At 40.8% G+C, this 19,635-nt stretch overlaps 1 protein-coding gene across 5 annotated transcripts in view; it reads right to left on the bottom strand.

The window, feature by feature from the left end:
• LOC122401728 (whirlin-like) overlaps positions 1-19,635 on the bottom strand; it is a 167,232-nt gene that overhangs the window by 9,677 nt on the left and 137,920 nt on the right. For 4 of the 5 annotated variants that reach the window (XM_043404057.1, XM_043404061.1, XM_043404059.1 and 1 more), the window contains 2 exons: positions 2,308-2,613; positions 406-484 (listed from right to left, as the gene is read on the bottom strand). In XM_043404057.1, coding sequence (XP_043259992.1) covers positions 406-484; positions 2,308-2,613 — 385 coding nt within the window. Of the gene's footprint in view, positions 1-405; positions 485-2,307; positions 2,614-8,922; positions 9,148-19,635 lie in introns of all 5 variants that reach the window. The other variant, XM_043404056.1, reaches the window with a different exon arrangement.

Raw genomic sequence — 19,635 nt, 5'->3', positions numbered from 1 at the left:
TTAATCGCAATATTATACACCAGGCATGTCCGCACACGGTCGAAATCAATTTAATTTAGCGGCACGCTTGACCTTTTTATTGCAAACTCATGGCACTAATGTCAGTGTCTATGAAATAAATGGATCTATTATGTATCTTTCTAGTACAATTGAATATTACAAAGATATACGTAAATAAAATATTTAATTCATTTCTATTTAAGAAGAAGAATTTTCAAAAATTTAAAGAAATCCATGAAAGAATTAATGTTGTCTTCTTGGGACCAACCGAGGCGGTAGTCTCTTGTTCAAGGATACTGTGCGCTCTTACTATTTTCTTCGTGCAAGAACTTACGATAATACAGTTTTCTTTAAATACTTTCTAAACTATTATGTTGAAATTCACTTTGATAGTTCAGAAATTACCTTCGACTTTGTGGCCGTCAACTTCTAGAATCAATTGACCGACTTCTAAACCGCCAGCCTCGTAGGCTGCGCCATTATCCTGCGAACATAACAATTTATCAACACCTCAACTACCGACATAATTATGTCTATAACCGCGTACCATCACTTTTCACGATCTAATGTATTGACAATGATAAATAACATTCGAAGTTTTCTAGAATTCAATCTTCGTCTAGTTGTTCTAATATCGAAGAAACTTGGGCCTTTTAATGTTCAACTTACGAGTCGCGTCTGGGTCAATTTAAAAAAATATTATTGTAATCGTAATGAGAATTCTAATGACAGATTCTAGAGGCCAAAATAAGACAAAAATTAAGGATACTAATTTGTTGATTGAGGCTTCGTTAAAAAGTTATAGAAACATTTCCGGCCACACAGTATATTTTCGGTAATGAATTTTTTACTCAAAAGTAGGCAGGATTTCGAGGGTATATCTAATGATAAAAAATAATTGTAATTGACCCCCACAACAGAAAATAAGTTTTCCAAAACGATTTGAAATTTTTTAATTTTGACGAAAAATTTCACACCTACAGGAATTTTTTTCTCGAAAGTGGGTAGGAATTTAAAGGTATATCTGATGACTAAAAATGATTGTAATTGACCCCTGTGACCGAAAATAATTTTTCCAAAACGATTTGAAATTTTTTAATTTTGTCGTAAAATTTCACACCTATACGAATTTTTTTCTGGAAAGTGGGTAGGATTTTAAGGGTATGTCTAATGATAAAAAATGGTTGTAATTGACCCCCACAACCGAAAATAATTTTTCCAAAAAGATTTGAAAATTTTTTTTTTCGTCGAAAAATGTAGGCACCTACCTTATCGATTTTTCTTGAAAGTTTGTTTTCCATTTTTAATACATTTGTTTGACGTTCTACAGAAAAGTTGTTTAATACTATTTTGTAGGTGCCCATGGGCTCTGCTTCAGAAAAAAGTTTCAATGAGATAGCTTTACTATAGTGGAAGGTATGGTCGTTTGAAAATTGGACCAGTTTTATGGGGTTTTTCTAACTTTATGGGCCCAACGAACAACTTTTTCAATATTTTTCGAATTTCTACATATTCTCCATTAAAATACGCGTTGTTTGCGGTTTGAAACTTTAAAATCGTCCAATCCGTTCAGGAGTTATGATGTTTTAAACATTTACATGAAATTTCGGAGACCCTATTCAGGCCTCACATTATATTTTCAGTAATGAATTTTTTTCTCGAAACTGAGTAGGATTTCGGAGGTGTGTTTATTGACCAAAAATGATTGCAATTGACTACTGCAACCGAAAATAATTTTTCCAAAACGATTTGAAATTTTTGAATTTTGTCGAAAAATTCGTCCACCTTCCCGAATTTTTTTCTCGAAAATGCGTAGGATTTCGAGGGTATGTGTATTCATAAAAAATGATTGCAATTGACCCTCGCAACCGAAAATAATTTTTTCAGAACGATTTGAAAGACTTTTCAGGGGAGTCATTCATTCATGATTAGACATTATATTTTCGATATCGAATTTTTTTCTCGAAACTGGATAGAATTTCAGGGGTATGTGTATCCACGAAACATGATTATAATTGACCTCCGCAACCAAAAATAATTTTTCCGTGTATGATTTGGAATTTTTTAATTTAATTTTTTAATAATTTTTTAACAAAAGCTCCAATCGACAAATTGATATTCTTAATTTTTGTCTTATTTTGGCCTTTAGAATTTCCCATTAAAATTTTTTCCAGGGGTGGCCAAACACCCTGTATAGTATAAATATTTTTTACAATTTTAAATACAAGAGAAGTATTTTATGGCTTAAAAATCGAAGGTGGTTATTTTCGGCGAATAAGGATAATTTTACGTAAATTATTAACTTACGTGTATATTGATGATCCTTGGTAGCGGATGCTTGGTGTTGGCACCACCCTCGATGGCGATACCCAAAATCGACTTGGTCTTCTTGACGGTGATCCTCAGGTTCCCTTGGTGATCCGGCACCACCAGGGCGCCGTCTTCCTCTCTTCTCTCGGACATCTCGCTCCTGGCCAGCCTTTGAGCGCTGTGGTGTCTTCGTGGGGGTCCTCCAGCGCCTCCAGCCCCGGCGGACCCGCCACCGGAACCACCCTCCTCGAGGAGCTGCGCTTCCTGCATGTCGAAGCTTCGTGAGAGCTTGTGCGCGAGTTCCTGAAACGGGCAGAGCTACGTTTCACCGGCGGGAATTGAGCAACCGGGCTTCCGGTCGACTTCACAGCATCGTGACGGCCACCGTCGTCGTGGATTATTAGAAATTATTTTCTTAAATCTCTCTATTTCATAGAACCCAAATTTGGCTACGAACTTTCTCGACAACCAAATATGTAATAGCTAATAGTGGGTGGAAGAATTACTCTTTGATATCGAAACGATTCGTAGAAAGTGACCCACGATGTATCCAATGTCCACCCACATTTGGTAGATCATTCTGAACCAAGAAGGTCGTGCACAGTATGGGTTTATTTCCATCCGTCGGTGTAAAACACATCGGGTATAATAGATCTCCGATAAAGTGGGACCTTGATAGTTGCACGCGACCTCGATCATGAAACCGTGCTGGCAAGTGGAAGGGATGTTGTTTATCAACGAGTGGCGAGCATAGGTCATAGATAGCGAAGATATATTACGCGGTTGGGGATTCTCAGATTTATTATCTCGATAAGCGCACGAATCTCTGTAATTATAGGAGTGTTCTTTTGTTTCTGCAAATATTGACGTTTTACTGTGTCTCTTTCTCTTATTTTTTATTTTTATTTGATACAAACTCCATTGTTTGTCTACTCTTATCAGCGTATTTTCTGCTGGGAAACATAAAAACTGCATGTAGTCTCGCTTTTAATAATAGTTAATTTTGTCTCGAACCAAAGCCAATAACGATCCCTCGATTAAATCCAATGTGAAAGTTAACACTCGAAAGTAGACATTACTGTAAATAATGAACGCAACTGTATCTGAATCAAAACTAGAGTACAACATTTTTCTCCATAACAAACACAAATGGTCCCATACTGGACAACTTTTTTGGTTCAGAATAATCTGCCGAATACGTAATCCATAATTATTTTCGTACGAAGATAATCATTCTCAACGGTGGGTGAATGGCTAAGAAACGATCAGCGAGTGGAAAAATGGTTGAGAAGTGCATTTAAATTCGTAGAAATGCCGAAACGAGAGACGACGGAACATTTCGAGCATTTTTCGAGGCACGGTGGCTGTCACGTGGCCTGTCAAAGTCGTTTCAGGCACGCGTGCGCGCGCACGATGACAGCACACAAGAGCTAAAGAGGCTGATGCTGACGAATTCGTGTGCACGCTGTAGTCGAAGGGAGTCCTGGTAGTCTGTAAAGTTGGTTACGAGATAAACTTTAAACTTTCTTACGAATTAATCGACATAATAGAACGGGTGCTTTATACGAACGAAAGTACACCAACAGAGTAATTTAAAAACAATGAAGTTGACGATCAAAGTTTCGTGGTCGAACGTGAGTAGCGCAGTTTGGAAAATTAAAATTTGAAAGAGTCAAAGTATATGTGCAAAGTGTTAAGTCGATCCTCAGACAACCATACGGTCGATACAAATTATATTAGAGACCGTCCCTTAAAAAATCTTTGACTTACTTTTTATCCTGCACAGGTTTTTATGTAATATTTACGATCGTAAAACTCTGATCTCAGAACTGAAGATAAAATCTGTTTCTCTACAAGAGGATATAAAGTTAAAAATACTGTATATCTTCTTTATATTGTAGTTCTTAAGAACAAAATGCTCCACTTTGTCAACTACAACGTACATGTTACATATACAGTATTAACGTACAGGGTATTCCGTTAAAGTATGAGAATAATATATATGAAGCTGTATACTCGTTATAAGACCTCTGTTTATAATAATTAATTAATTAAACGAGGTGTAAGTGTGTATAAGAACCTCCACTTTTAGGCAGCATCGATGTGTGTCGACAAAAATGCGAGATCTATTTTCAAGATAAATTTTTTTTGCAATCCGAGGCTTCGTTATCGAGATAGAAGCAATTAAAGTTTTACTGGTGTGACTTCCGGCGCACGCCAGGTTTATTTCAATCAGCCGAGCGCATGACCACACACTGGGGAACTGAAGAGATTTTCGCTGGATGGAATTCAGGTTCAGCGATCAGAATTGTTGAAAAAGGTTATTCCACTGCCGGTCAGGATTTTGTATCGCACGAATGGCATGAAAACGTATCTCATAGACAAAAAGACACAATATACGAAATACAATTCAGACAATAATATATTTCTAGTTTTTAATTCGTATCTCCTTTACTTCTTAATTTCGACAGCAACAAAAATATTCAAAAATAGCCGATTCAATTGTTTCTTTATAAACTCCTTCGTACTATAGAGAACAATGAATATGCTAATGCACACTCGAATATAAGAAACCCATACTTTTCACTATTTGTGTCTTGATAGTGAAACTTCAGATTGCAAAATGATACAAGACATTTTAAAGTTAGTCTTCCTCTGCTTTTAGGAATTTCTTTAAACTGTAGCAATATCCTTCAAGAACTACAGTTCTTTTAGAACCCTAAATCCTCTTTAAAAACAGAATACGTAGAATTTAACCTCAAAGTATAAGTTGAATACTACGATAGATCTTTTTAATTTAGTTCCAATAACAAATATTTTATCTCACTGATTGCCGGTTTTCTCAGTTACCGACCGAAGGCAACGATGATTTTCCTCAGATCTTCTTTACATCGAGCTAGAAAGTGGTGAGGATGGTTCCCCAGTCAGTTATCGAGGGAGAGATTCGATCAACGAGCGAGACAATATTGTACATCGGAGTACATATTGCTCGACGCGGGTAATTCTATTCAGCGTGGTTGTCTGAGGATTAAAGTTTATCGGAGGTGTGTTTAGCGTTCTCGAGTCGATGGTTTGGCCGAGTTGCATTTAGTTTGCAGCCAACTTGATTTGCCTACCGGGTTCGCTTCTCCACAACGGTGCACATCTCCCGGTACCTATATGCAATCGTACATAACATCGTGTAGAAACGTAAGTATGACAATACATATCGATATAGGTCACAAGAGTAATATTAAAAAATTAAGTCATGCTTGCTGATAGGCTGGTAGCAGTTGGGTGTTTGGTGGTGCTCGGACAGAGTGGTGGTGGTGGTGGTGGTAGTGGTGGTGTTGTCGCGCGATTATTCAAGTATCGTGATTATTAATCAGATCCGTGATCGCCTCTCTTCGATGGTAAATAGTGGCAGCAAGTATGACAGTAGCGTCGATCGTCGTTCGTGACGTGTGAGAGAAGAAATTATGAGAGATGATGGGAGTCGGAACGATCCACGAAGGAAATTGTCTTCGTCGAATTTTGAAACTCTCGTTAAACTTTTCGATCGTGTTAATTTCTGGTCAAAATTACGAAATGCTCGTTAAGCTCGTTGGAGGAGATTGCTGGAATATCTGGAGCAGGGTACCGGAACTTTTATTGTCTTTTTTTTTTATTTCCGCGTTGAACTTCGAAATACTTGTGGATCGTAAAAGTGTTTGGTGAAGCTTCCCGGTAAAATTGGCTAAAATTTCTTGGTTCCAAGGTTCGAGTGCTCGTTAAATCTGCAGTGAACGCGTCGCGTTTTCGAAGCTCTCGTTATCGACGCGGGGCGACCCTCGTTATATCGCCGCCGACGCGTTCCGACGGAAGCGTAGGTCACGGTCGACAGCCATGGAAACCGAGTTAATCGCGAACAACGTTTCTCGCACACGGAGAAACGCGAAATCCCGAACGGTGAAAGTATTTCGCGTCCGCGAATTTCTCTTCCTACCCGGATGCCCGAAATAAAAGCCAAATCGCGCCTCCGCTAGGGGATTTCCGACGAGCGAACGAAAACAAAAAGAAAAACGAGAGGCTGACAATGATCTGAAATAAAAAAAATATAATTGTCGATTAATAAATTTGTCTCTGTTCTAGCTACGTTCCGAGATCGCGCGATAATTACGAAACTCGTCGGGAAATCGTTCGTCCCGCAGATTTTCCGTGGTCCCACGAGTTTCCTCGTTCGACGTGAAAACTTCTGATCCGTACTTTCTCCGCTGATTTATCGTCATCGATAGCCGGGTGTTTCATCGTCGAATCGAAACTTTCTTCCTACGCGTGTTCTTCTTTTGCGAGCTCTACGGGTGATACTCTATCGTGATATCTACGCAGATCTATAATCGCGGCGATCGTATTCGCCGTCTCTAATATCAATTATGGTCGAACGAAACGAACGAACTGGTACCTTTATTTTGTCCTTTCGTCGACCGTTTTCTACGGGAATCCCCGTCCGCGAATCGCTATCCTGTTTATCGATGTGAGTAAAGTGATCGTGCATGCCAAGACATCTATGTAAATATACTTTGATATATGCATACGCGCGTATAATTATACACAGTTGGGGCCGCGTATATAATTATATGCACGGTATACATTAGTCGTGCTTGAATAGTAGTGAGGACAAATCGAAAAGTAGCATGTGCAAGACATCTAAGAAAAAACACGTACAACACCTATCGCTATTTCGACTAAATTCGCTAGCTCTAAGAGCAAAAAGGAAATTGATCTTGGTGAGAAAAGTGAAACAAACAGAGATAGAGAGAGAGAGAGAGAGTGTGTGAGAAGAGATAAGTGAAAGAGCATAAAAAGAAAGGAATCTAAAATTGGGAGAACTTTCATGCCAAAGGGTATGATCGGTTCCGATGGCTCGAATCGTCACTGGATGATGCTTCGATTTCGAATGTTTTCATTGTTTCACGCACTCTGGCTGGAAAAGTTTTCGATGATTCTGGAAGAACGCATTTTTAACGCGGCTCGTGAACGAATCAGGAAATTTTGAAATTCCCGCCAAATGAATATTCGGGAATTCGAGAACGGATTCAATTTACTGTCGATCGGCAAGGAGATTATTCCAGCGCGAAACGAAATTTTCCACCCGCGAGTTTTCTCGACGTTTAATGCATCTTCGCAGAAACGACTGTGTGAAAAAGTTTCGCGTCGCCAGGGTGAACGTGAACTCGGAAAAGACCAAAACTCTTGAGCTGCGCTCAGCTCCGACGTGTCTCGCACAACTCTGCCGGAAGTTTCCCCCTCTATCTGTCGTAAACTAAAATGTTCGTTAGAGACGCTTATCATCTATCTCGTGTTTCGTCTAACTATCGCTACTACGCTCTACTGCCGTTTCTAGGAAAGAACTTCGGACGAGGGTGTTCTAAATGTTACACTAGTCTAGGTTTTCTATAGTTTCATCTATACGTTGGTTCTAAGAAGATGAGACTAACGATGAACAAAGACGTCTTTAGCGGATTTAATTGTGTTTCGAATCGTTCGGGATACTCCCGACCCCAAGTTGTATCGACAGAATCGAGTACCTGGACGCAGCTCTACACGATAAATACGACCGGTTGTAAAACAAAATTAGAAGAATATTAATTTCACGCCTGAGCACCGAGTTCTTGACACGAATGAAATTGATAGAATTTTAAGAATAAAATATAAATTATTACCGAAATCTCGACGAGAAATAGAAATTAGTCGAAAATTAAATATACAGTAGAATTATTAAATATTCGTGAATCTATTTTTCTTGAAGGACGTTATTAAAATGTAAAACAAAATTTTGGAATCATATTTAAAACTCGAATATAAACAAGCTACCCCTCGCGTAAAGTTCTATCGAAAGCTGCCACCGCTGTATCTCCTCCCTCTTCCACTCTTTCGTGAGTTGCAAACAGTGGTGGGCAGTCGCGTTATTTCTTTTTGCCGGTTTTAAAGCGGCTCGGTCGTATGAAATTTCGAATCACTGGGAATAAAAGGTGTTCGAAACTCTGAGAAGCAAATTCCGATGATCTCGACCAGTCTTAACGAATTCGAAAGACTCGAAACTCTTATTAAAATTTTTTATACCACAAGCTTTTGCCCTTATAAAAAAAAGGAATGGAATAATTGCTACTCATTTCACTTGTCATTTTTCTCGCGAAAGTACGATGTGTTATAGATTGATTAAACTTAAGTGGTCGCTTAAGGTAACACCTCGAGAGTCAGGATCCGCATATCTGTAAGTTCGCGCGGTGAGACGACTGAGAGACCTCGGTGGCCTTGAACGGCCAATATATCTGACCCAGACTTCGGTCACTCTGTCGTATATCGACGGAAACTTTTATCTTGTTCGATGGAACGCGTTACGAAGCTTTCGAGAGTCTCCGAATTTGTTAAGATAGCCGGGATCGTTGGAATTGGAAAAGTTTCGAGTTCGAACGTAGCTCGAAGCGATTCGAAGTGTTCGTGCGCTGGCAATAGAGCATCGAACGTCGCGGAACGGCTCGCAACAAACAAAAGGACAAAAATAAATCGTGACAGATAACGAAAAAAAAAAAGAAATAAGTATCTGTGCGTGGTAGATCTGTGTGTTGTGGTTCGTTTGGTTATAAAACTTACGAGGGGCCTGGCGCCCCAGTACCAGGATTTGACACGTTGCGTCAGTCCACCGAGCAAATGGGACCTCCAACCACCGAAACCTCCACCACCTCCACCCTCCGAGCTCCTTTCCTCCCTTCCTTCGTCCTCATCCTCCTCCATATCGCGATCCCTTTCCGTTCCTCCTCCGCGTCTCCCGTTACCGATCATCTCGGCGTCGCTACCATCGCAACCACCGTCGCTCTCCTGCGTCGCGACGCCGGGAGAAAAACATCGAAAGCGTCGTATTAGCCCCGTCAGCCGGCACAACGTTACGTTAAAGGGTTTACATTGGTCCTCCATTAAGGGATCGGGTACTATGGCTGCTTTCGAGGTGACAACTAATCCCCCAACTACGATCTCATTGCTCGCGTCTTTTATTCACGATTAATTTTACATTCAGGGATGTTTTGATAATTAAACATTCGTGGAGTTAGTCACGGGTAGGAGCTTATTTATGGATGGTTTTTTTTTTTATAATACTAGTCACTTCAGCTTCTGTTTTTGCACGTCTAGGGACAGTTTTTCAGGCTTGAACGTTTCGTTAGTTTCAGGAATTTATTCGAGGGGTGGCAATTATAGCGGGTCGGAATTTATTTAAAGATGGATTGATAGCACGATCGAGGATTGGTCGAATGAATAAAATTTCATTCGAATGAACTTTCAAAGATGAAGGATAAACTGGATATCGTATGTCTCTCTTATTTTGCTTGTTTCCTTCCTTTCATTGTTCTATATAATTAACTTTAATATTAATTCTAGAGAAAGCACTTAATCCTGAATTCTGCATGAAATTGAATGAGAAATGGTTATAGTAATTACACGCACGAAACGGACGCATATTTTTATGAGAACTCTGAGAAAGTTTGTAAAAAATAAACGTTATTTGTGGGTTTGGAACGTTCGTTTCAGGGACCCGATAAGTATTATACATATATTCCATAAGTGACCGAAATTTATTTTACTTAAAATAGTTTGATTCGTACATATTTCATAAAAGAAGTTCGATAACTAATAAATATTAAACCTGCAATACTATAACTATGATCTCGTTAGTACCGTCGCAGTAATCGTAGAACGGTATACCCCGACCATGAAAATAAGAGAAAGTAAAGTATAAATGGTTTAAGAAGATCGTCTTATTATGCAAAATTATTATCAACTAGGTTCCACGTAACACAAAGTTTTCTACTTTACAGTCTATCGATCAACGAGGGCACAAACGCGTTTCATAGAAATTGCAAACAAATCTGTGGCAAAAATCAGCGAGGAATGCACTATAACCGCTATAGTATTCCAGGTTCGAAACGATCTTTCACGAAAAGACGCAAATTTATTGTACGTACAGTTACCGGAATCGCGTGTTTCGTTTCCATTTAACGACGTCGTGTCGTTTTGTCGAACGTTACCCGTGCAAACGCAATGCTCGGCGTTATTGGCTGGAATCACGATTGTCTAAAACACACGCACCGATCGCGAGAAAATTCCGTTATCCGTTCGCGGCTATTAATTCCTCGCGTGGAAACGATTGATTTATATCGTAATTGCACCGGTGTAGAATTTCAAAGCGTCGAGAAAAATGTCCGCAGTCCTTGCACGACCGTGACGTGGTAATCATCATTATCGCGTCTCCATCGCGTAATCCGAACGAGCCTTTCCCATCAGATATCTCTACGAGAAATACGAGGGGATGCAAGGACGAAAGAAAAGTCCCGCGAGGGACCAAGATTACAGAGAAATCGACGCGATCGTAGTCACAAGTGAATTTCAAGATTTCTTAACCGAACACGCACGCGAAACTTTGCGATCGCCGTGAATCGCGTTTCCTTTGTTTTCTTTATAAAAGATCGAAGGGTTTATTTGGTAAATGGAAGTTAAGTAACGCCTTTGAAAAAAAACTTTCATGTTCTCAAGGCTCCGCAACGACCTCGAGGCTTATTTCAACCATTCTATTCGTAATTGACGGTGTAAGATAATCGCCAGATGATGAAAAACATCTTTCTTCGTTGTGAATTTTCCATTTACGTGTATTCATCGTCTGGTTTTTGTACGTAATCGAGCTTCGAAACCTTCATATTTTTAGTTTGGTCCGTTCCAATTTAAATTATTGTGAATAATGAGAAGACAAGTACAAAATTAAAACTAGAATTAACGATTCAAATTATACTTGTGCAACCCATTCTGATTCTATTGATATTTCGTAGTTTCTAGTTTTCGATACTTTGAGTATCATTGCATGACATAGTACATGCATTGAAATCACACAATATCGTAATTTAGTATTACAATTCAGAAATTTTCATAGTTCGATTTATTTCTGCGTTCAAACATCAAATGTCGTATCTTAAAAATTTTCCAGCGACAATATTTAAAAACACAAGCGGAATTAGTGATTTATTAAATAGGATCCACGACTTAATTAAGAACTTTTCGTTTAAGATATTATTGTTGGTCGTCGATTCACCGATTCACATAGGAAAACCGTGTTGATATTTAGAGGGCGTTGATCCCGCGCCGATCCGTGAACGTCTAACGGGACGAGTTTTAGTTAGTCACGATTGTCTCAAGTAATTGGAGCAAGTGTTCGTAATTAACGATCTCGTGAGATTCAGCCGACTATGTATAATGAGACGCCGCGAACACGTACGACCGACTAATGGAAAACCGAACCCGTGCGTTTCACTTTGCGGCGTATTTATATCGCGATTGTTTTATTTTCGATTTTGCGCCGGAGTCTCGTTTTCTAGCGATAGAAATGGAATTTCCGAGGCTACGTTTCAAACTCGGCCGCGCGTCGAGGTACGTTCGACGGGAGCTTTTATTTTTCGTCTCCGAGTCTGGCTAAAAATTTCCACGCCGCGAGACAAAATCTGTTCGGGAAGAATGGATCTCACTCGCCTTCCAAGAACCTGTTTCTCGAACATATATTTGATCGTTTCGTAAGTCTTTGTGTATTTAACTACGCAAACGAGAAACGGATTTCCAAGTTAGAAACGAGCCTCGTATTTTTGATGGCCGTGATCAATTTTCCATACTACGGGAGCCAGAGTTTGTCTCGGCGTCGCGAAGTTAATCGGTTAATTTACAGTCGGCGGTGAGCGTTCGTTGGCACGTTCAAACGTTTGCGTTTCCCGTATACCGCAAACCCAACGAAAGGAGCATCGTGCAGCGCGAGCCTAGAATTCCGATTGTTTTCGAGCATGACCGCGACCGATTGTTCGGAGCAATTAGAACAGGTGTCCGCAATTAGAGATCGCAAGAAGCCATTGGAGCGCGAAGGGCCGCAGTAACCGGCGACGCGTTTCGCGGAAAATCCCCTTTCCGGCGACGCTGTTGCGCCGCGGACCGTGCAAGCAACGCGCAACGATTAATAGCAATTAAGAGGGGACGTGGATCGGTGACCGTTTCCTTGGATCGTTACGCGGAACGTCGGACCGTTCGAACGATCGCCGAGCTAACGGGACACGGCGAGCGTAATTCGTCGTACCGCGATCGTGCAAAGCATAATTCGCGGTACACCACGCGACCAGGCTCGACAGGATAACTTTAATCGAGACGATAAACAGACAGTCGTGGTCGAAGTATCTGGAACGGAAACGATAGAAAACAACGTTTCCAGTAGCACTAGAGCACGATTCGCGAAAACAACCGAGGAGAAAATGATTCGTCGCGAAAAAACGAATCGAAAGTGTTGTATGATATTTTGTCTCACGCAGCGTCGTATTCGAGAAAATTAGGTTTGAATATGCGCGCGGCGCGCGAGTCATCTGGGCGCGCCGAGAAACTTTCAGCTCGATTTTCTCGAGAACGACGTTCTGGGAGGAGAAATATCGTGGGACACTTTGGACTTGTTTTTTCACGAATTATGCTCGTTTATTGTCTCGATTAAAGTTGAAGTGGGGCATATTTTTATAGCGTTCATTGATTTAAATAGGTCAACATTTTACCCAGAGTTTCGTTTTAACCGCATCGATTGGCTGATAATCTAAGAAAATATTGCTCACGAAGATTTCTATGGTCGTGGCTGGGATGTGTTTTGCGCAAAGTATCGTTCTAGTCTGAAAAACGTGAACCTCGTTCAATAGACACCCGGCTCGTAATTCAGCAACTGCGGTTACCCACTAACCTTAACCGACTGCGCGAACAACGACAATAATGGCGGCCCGATAATAGGTCAGCGTCGGAGAAAGTTTTCGGCTCGTCGTATCGTTCCGTTATATACCAGGAAGACGAAGCAGGCCGAAAACCGGGCGACGCCCATCATCTCACGATTTCGCGATCTGGGTCGATCGTACCCGCGATCTATTCGAGCCTCGGTGTTGCGTACTTTGGCAATTAGCGTTCACGCTTTGTCAACTTTTTCATCGAGGCTCGTACGTCGTTTCCAGGTCAAAATCTCACGACTAAAGTATTCCAACACACTAAATATTTTTATTACATGTCGATGATCGTAAGACTTATAAATGCCTCTATAATCAATGTAACACAATGCAACTAATTTCAAATGACCTTGACAGTCTTCAAGAATTGTGTTCGTTAAATAAATTGTCCCTTGATCTAGATAAGCATGATATTGTTAGATTTAGTAATAGGAAAAATATCTTAAATAATCTATTATTATAATTGATATCAGACGAACATGGAATTTTTTAAAGTTCCTCAGGGTTAATCGAATTATGGATTAGTTTCTTTGCTCGTGATCGCCAAAGCGCAGGTCCGCGACTGAAACGATTGTCACGATATTAGGCATCGATGTCGACCTCGCCTAGAACGAGGTATCGATTCCACAAATGCGACTCGATTCGTGGATTACGATAGATTCTGCACGTAGGTGTCGTTTGTGGACTGCTTTTATGTCCTGACGCAACGCTTCGGTTCAATGCACCACGACGCGAAGATACTTATCGCGTTGTTTATTTAAAGCAATTCCTACGGTTTGGTTATGCGATAACATTTAAATATTCAAGGCGTTTCGTAAGTTTCGTCCAAAAGGGAAGTCGAGGAACACGTTGCTAATGTTTCTTGCCGACGTTGCACTGATTAACTGAGACTCATTCACGGGCAATAATTTATAAGCTAAAACGAGGCGATGATCAATAATAACCTAGTTTATACCGAGATTTCTTAAAACCTGACGAAAGACTAAATGACTCATATTTAAACTGGCTTCGCTTCTGACTCATACGAGTAGCGTTTTGAGGTCTTGACTAATTGTAAAGGAGAGGTTAATGACTCGGTTATACTTGATGAAAAATGAGAGAAGCAAAAGAAATGTTCCACCTCAAAATACAGTTAGTTTATTAAAAGGAACTCTACCATGTTTTATACCGATTTATTGCAACGTAGTTGTTCCTGTAACTATTTGTAATATTGTCTCATTAAATTAGTTTGCAAACTACACGCTAAATAAGACACTGTACACGGCCATATTTTAATATTAAGTGACGCAGAACCACAGGGACGCCGATAACATTGTTGAACTTCCCTTGTCGGGTATTTACGCCCGGGGGGTACACTCAGCTACACGAATCTTGTCCACACTACTACAGTTACACCGGAGCCGCGAGGTTTTCGATTGGTTGACTGACGTTGCTCACGTATATTCTACCAATCAGGAGCCAGAACGCCTCTGTAGTAGTTTGTTCAAGTTTTGTGTCGCCAAGTGTACCCCAGAGGCACAAACATCTCAAATGAGCACAGTACAAATACCACGTCTAGGGCACGCAATTTTGTTTCTTTTAAATGAAAATATCAAATAAAATTTAATTGGGGAGAATGCATGTTGGGAGAAATATCACGTCGTTCAATTTCTTAAATTAATAATGAAATTAACAATTCAAATATTGCCAGCTATAAGAGTGTTCATGTTGTGACCGTAGCTGTAACAATTTCTGTGGTATATATTTCTAAAAATCTTCAACCTTGCGTCAAGAATCGAAAACAGAGTCAAACGTGTCCCTCGCAAAAACACTGGAAGTTATGGTACCCTCCTAACGGGAATAAAAAAATATTTAGTACGTCGACTTTAACCGTGCGTAATTTTTAAATTTTTCGCGACGAGTTAACCGGTTTCGGCCACTGCAGAGGCGTTTCCGAACGACGAGCCGACTCGTTTTGCTCGGTTAGCAGGTTAAGGACATTAACGACCGAGATCGGTTTAAAAACTAGACCGACCGGGGATAAACGTACGTAGTCATTCAACCTCGATGGCCAGTGGTACATCATAATTTTTATGCCTCGAAACGAATCGCCGAGGAGCAAGAGAAAAGGAAACGTAAAAGCGGGGCGGTTTCTCGAACGTTGTCGAACGATCCACGCTTCGTGTTTACGGTTTAAGTGGCGGCGGATTCATCACGGCGTTTGTCATACATCGGACCGGAAGACGTGGAAAGAAAAGCCGGTCGGAAGTCGATCGTTGTCGGGGTGAGGCAAGAAAATTGGAACGAATTCGTTTCCCGATCGATTTCTCGTTTTATCTGTTATCTTTCGAACCGGTTCGATCCGCGGATCATTTATCTATCCGACGGCTATCTTTGCGCCCCTCTCCTCGATGACTCACTGTGTATGCATAGCCACGATTAATAACGAGGAACTCGAGGGTCAGCGTCCACGTTTACGTACAACGATGAGAAAAAAGGGAAATAAGAGATTCACCGGGAGGTAATCTCTTATCAAGCAACAGCGCCGCCGTGAATCGATTTAATTGCAGAATCAGTTTCCTTTGTCAGCTGATTATGGCCCGATGGTCGTTGCATTCAAACGCGACTCGCTTCCTGGCGGGGAAATTTATTCCAGCCCGGAAAGTTTAATTGAGCATTCAAGCAGAGTATCGCTAGGATACCCAAGACCTTGATTGTTTGTTCGTTATTCGTTTGTGAAAGTGAAATTCTTTTTCTGCGAGATCTCTAATCAGCGATCATTCTTGTTCCATTTTTTTGCTCTTTGTCGATAGACTTCTTCCAGGTTTTAAATAACAACTAAAATCAATATTGAGTTCGTGAAATATTTGCCCGGGATCCTTCTTCGTGTATTTACATTTGAACTCGGGTCTCTTTCAGATTAATGGAAGCCTAGTTTCGGAAAAATAATAAAACAAAGAATTGACTTTCTTTCTCGCGAGACATTTCCCAGATCTTCAGGATCGTTTCCATCTCGATCGACTCTCAATGGAGGGACGTTTCGCGCGAGAAATAAAGCAGCAACCAGGCTAATTAGCGGGAATATCCGATTAGAGAGAGTCGAAAGGTTTCCCAGGGACTCGGAGAAAGGAGTCCCTTCCCCGAAAAACGAGTACCGTTCGAATTCGAAGCGATCGTGGTCGCTGTATCGGCTGGTGGACGACTCATCGCGTCCAGGAAAGCCAGTTCTGTGCCCCTGCGCTACCAGGAAGCAAAAAGAATCGTAGTTTCTCCCGGTGAGAACCGTCGATTCTACGCCTTCTTGCTGAACGTTTTGCTCATTAAGATTCGAGACGGCGGTGTTTTCATGGAAATGAAAATTTTGCGCGTACGTGCATCCGATGGAAGAACTGAAATTGAATTGTACCCGGAGCGCGCGATGATTCTCGTTTCGAACGGAGAACGAATCGATCTGTTTCCAGAAAGCACGAGAACTCCAATCTACGACTGTCGCGTGTGCTTGATCGATGGCGTCGTTAATATTGCTCAGCCGTGAATGTTTATCGATATAAACTCTTCGCGAAGGCGTCGAGTGTTATTGAAACTATTATCTACCGCTAATTTAAATTGTTTCGAGAATAAACTGCTGTGGAAACAAATCAATTACGAAGAAATATCAACGACATATCCAAACTGCAGATGTCAAACCGTAATTAGTCGCGTATGTACATCTTTTTAGGTAATCTCTACTAATACGCCATTTTTCTTTAAGATGTGTTTTCAATTTTTCTTATAGAATTTTATTGTCAATAGAATTCACGTGGGGAGATAGTAAAGAAGTTTTTGCATATTTATACCGAACATATCGCATGTGTATCGAATGTATGAAGTCTAGAAGTAAGATTACATCGTTGTACGAATATTTTTGTGACCGACTGTATTTAACTACGTTTACAAGAGTACTCAAACACTAGTCATCAAGTATCCCATCATCGAAAAAAGTCAAAATGTTTTGGACTTTCAGAGTTAATGGTTTAGCCATCAGCGTTAGCCTTTTACGGTCCAAGTACCTACATACGTCCGTGACGAGCATCGAAGTTTGGACTAACAGTGACTTCTGGTTTCGTCGTCTTTCATAACTGAAACACTTCCTCGCATGAAATAGAAGACACGGACGAACTTACAATGCTCGATCGTATTAGCGACAGAATCGACGCGTTAGCGCCATTTTATAGTGTGTATCCAGACATTAGCAACTTCGTCTAAAAGAAATCCTTTTAAAAAGCTTTCTGTCGCAGAGATAAAAGATCAATCCTGAAGACGTGATATGAAACAAAATAAATTTAAGTAGGATTCGCTAGAAAGATAATAACTAGAACATTCGTTAGCCTTTTAACCAGGCTGACCACGATTATTGAAAGTATTAGCACTATTCGTGAGACATCTATAACTGAAACACTTTATGACAAAGTAATACATATAACTTTCAATTACTGTGTTCATAAAGCGTACCATGCAATTCAGACTAAAATTAATCTCAGGTTACTTTATCATTTGCAACAAGAGCGCTTAATGACATAGATCGTACGATCTTCGGTTACATCGTTGATAGTACATGTACTTCGTTACCATCGTGAGATGTAGTTTCGTGCAACTATCAGTGTTAACCCTCCACAGAGCACATTGAATGATTTAGTTGCATTAATATTGACTATAAATTTCTTTACCTTTCCCATCCAAGACACCTTATGGCGTGTTGGAATTCATAATTTTCCACTACATTGTCGATAGTACTGTTACTTTGATAATAACACGATAGGTACACTAGTGGCTCCTATAACTAGCAATCAGTATCTTTTACAGTCCGACTCGAGAAACATATTGTGAACGACTACGTGCCGACACTAACCACAGGTTCCTTTGTAATTTGTAGTCGAAGCATTCGATAACGTAGCAGACCGTGCAATCTTTAATCACATTGTTGACAATACTGATATAGTTTGTTAGCAACTGTGCCCGTTAAGTACGTCGAAGAATTCAAATTTGACAGGCTTTATCATCACCCACGAACACGAAGAACATGCAATCTTCAATTACATTGTTGATAGTACCGATGCACTTTGTCATTGTAACTGCGGAGGGTATCAAATGTCATAACTAACCATCAGCGTTATCCTGCTACAAGCTATAAATACTGCCCTTGAGCCATATCGAACAATTCAAACGGCTGGTTCTTTTCTTTTTTATCACCTGCAACCAACGTACTCGTCGACGCACGTAGTAGAACTTGAATTATGATATTGACAGATCCGATACTTTGTTGCTATCGTAAGATGCAGGCTAGTTATCCCTATAAATAATCGTCGGTGTTAGCTTTCTGCAGTCTAAGTATGCCTCTAAGGCACGATTAATGATTCGAATGATCATGGACCATAAATCGCGTTATCTTTTCCAACCGATACGATTTACGACTTAGTAGATTTCATTCATATTGTTGGTAGTAATTTGGTACTATGGTAACATGTAGACTATCGACTCCTATAATTAATTATCAGCGGTCTTTTATTACCTAAGTATGCCTTTAAAACGCATTCAATGATTTAAACTGTGGCCAACAGAGGGCTACGCTCAACCTGCGCCTTTCTCACAAGTGCAGTAAGTTTCTTTTAACAACACGGACTATAAATTGCGTTATCTTTTCCAACCGATATGCTTTACGACATAATAGATTTCACTCACATCGATGCAAGTATGATCTTTGGTACCATCATAACACGTAGACTCCTGTAATTAACCATCATCGGTGTTGGCCTGTTCCAGTTCGTGAACAGTGTCCGTGAGGCATATCGAACAATTCCAGACCATTATTAGGTTTCTCGCGTAAAATGTAGTCGTTCCTGTAACTAAACTGTCAGCGGTTAGCTTTTTACAGTCCCCGATACGAACCAGCATCATCGACTTTCTTTATCTTTCGCGACTGAAACGCTTCATGACATAGAAGAACACACTATGCTCGGCCATATAACCGCCTGTTATCGATATCCTGGCGTCATAGTGTGTACATACATCGTACGAGCCGGGTGGCAGTCAGCCTCATCATCCCCTTTGTCCGCCGCCGCTTCTGTTATCATCCTCCTTGGCCTTCTCCCGAGGAGATCGACGCTTCCACTCATCGTCGAACACGTAACCCGTATTCGAGGATAACCAGACAACCTGGCAACGTTGTAGAACCCATTCTTCTACCTTCTGCCCCTCTCACCTGTTACCTGTTCGTCCTCCCCTCCACGTTGCATCTGGATCCTCTCTCTTTCTCGCCAAACGCCAAGGATCCGCTCGTCTCTGTCCAACGTTGCTCGCAGACGATCAGGCAAACGTAAACCCCAGAGACCTGGTGCACCGTCACTTCACGTTCGGTTCTTGAATCAGTCGAGGCAACGCCGTCGAGCCGTGTGTACGGCCTCTCTTCCTCCTACGGTCAGATTTGCCCACCAAAGTATTATCTGCGTCCACGGTTTCCCGTGATATCGGCCCGGTTCATCCTATTCTCGATCATCGACGACTATCCAGGTGAGTTCAC

Source organism: Colletes gigas, unplaced genomic scaffold (assembly GCF_013123115.1).
Source record: "Colletes gigas isolate AHSC1104 unplaced genomic scaffold, ASM1312311v1 Colletes_gigas_Sc00027, whole genome shotgun sequence".
NCBI classification, from domain to species: Eukaryota; Metazoa; Arthropoda; class Insecta; order Hymenoptera; family Colletidae; genus Colletes; species Colletes gigas.
The sequence above is the reverse complement of the archived record's forward strand: the minus strand, read 5'-3'. Positions and strand labels throughout refer to the sequence as shown.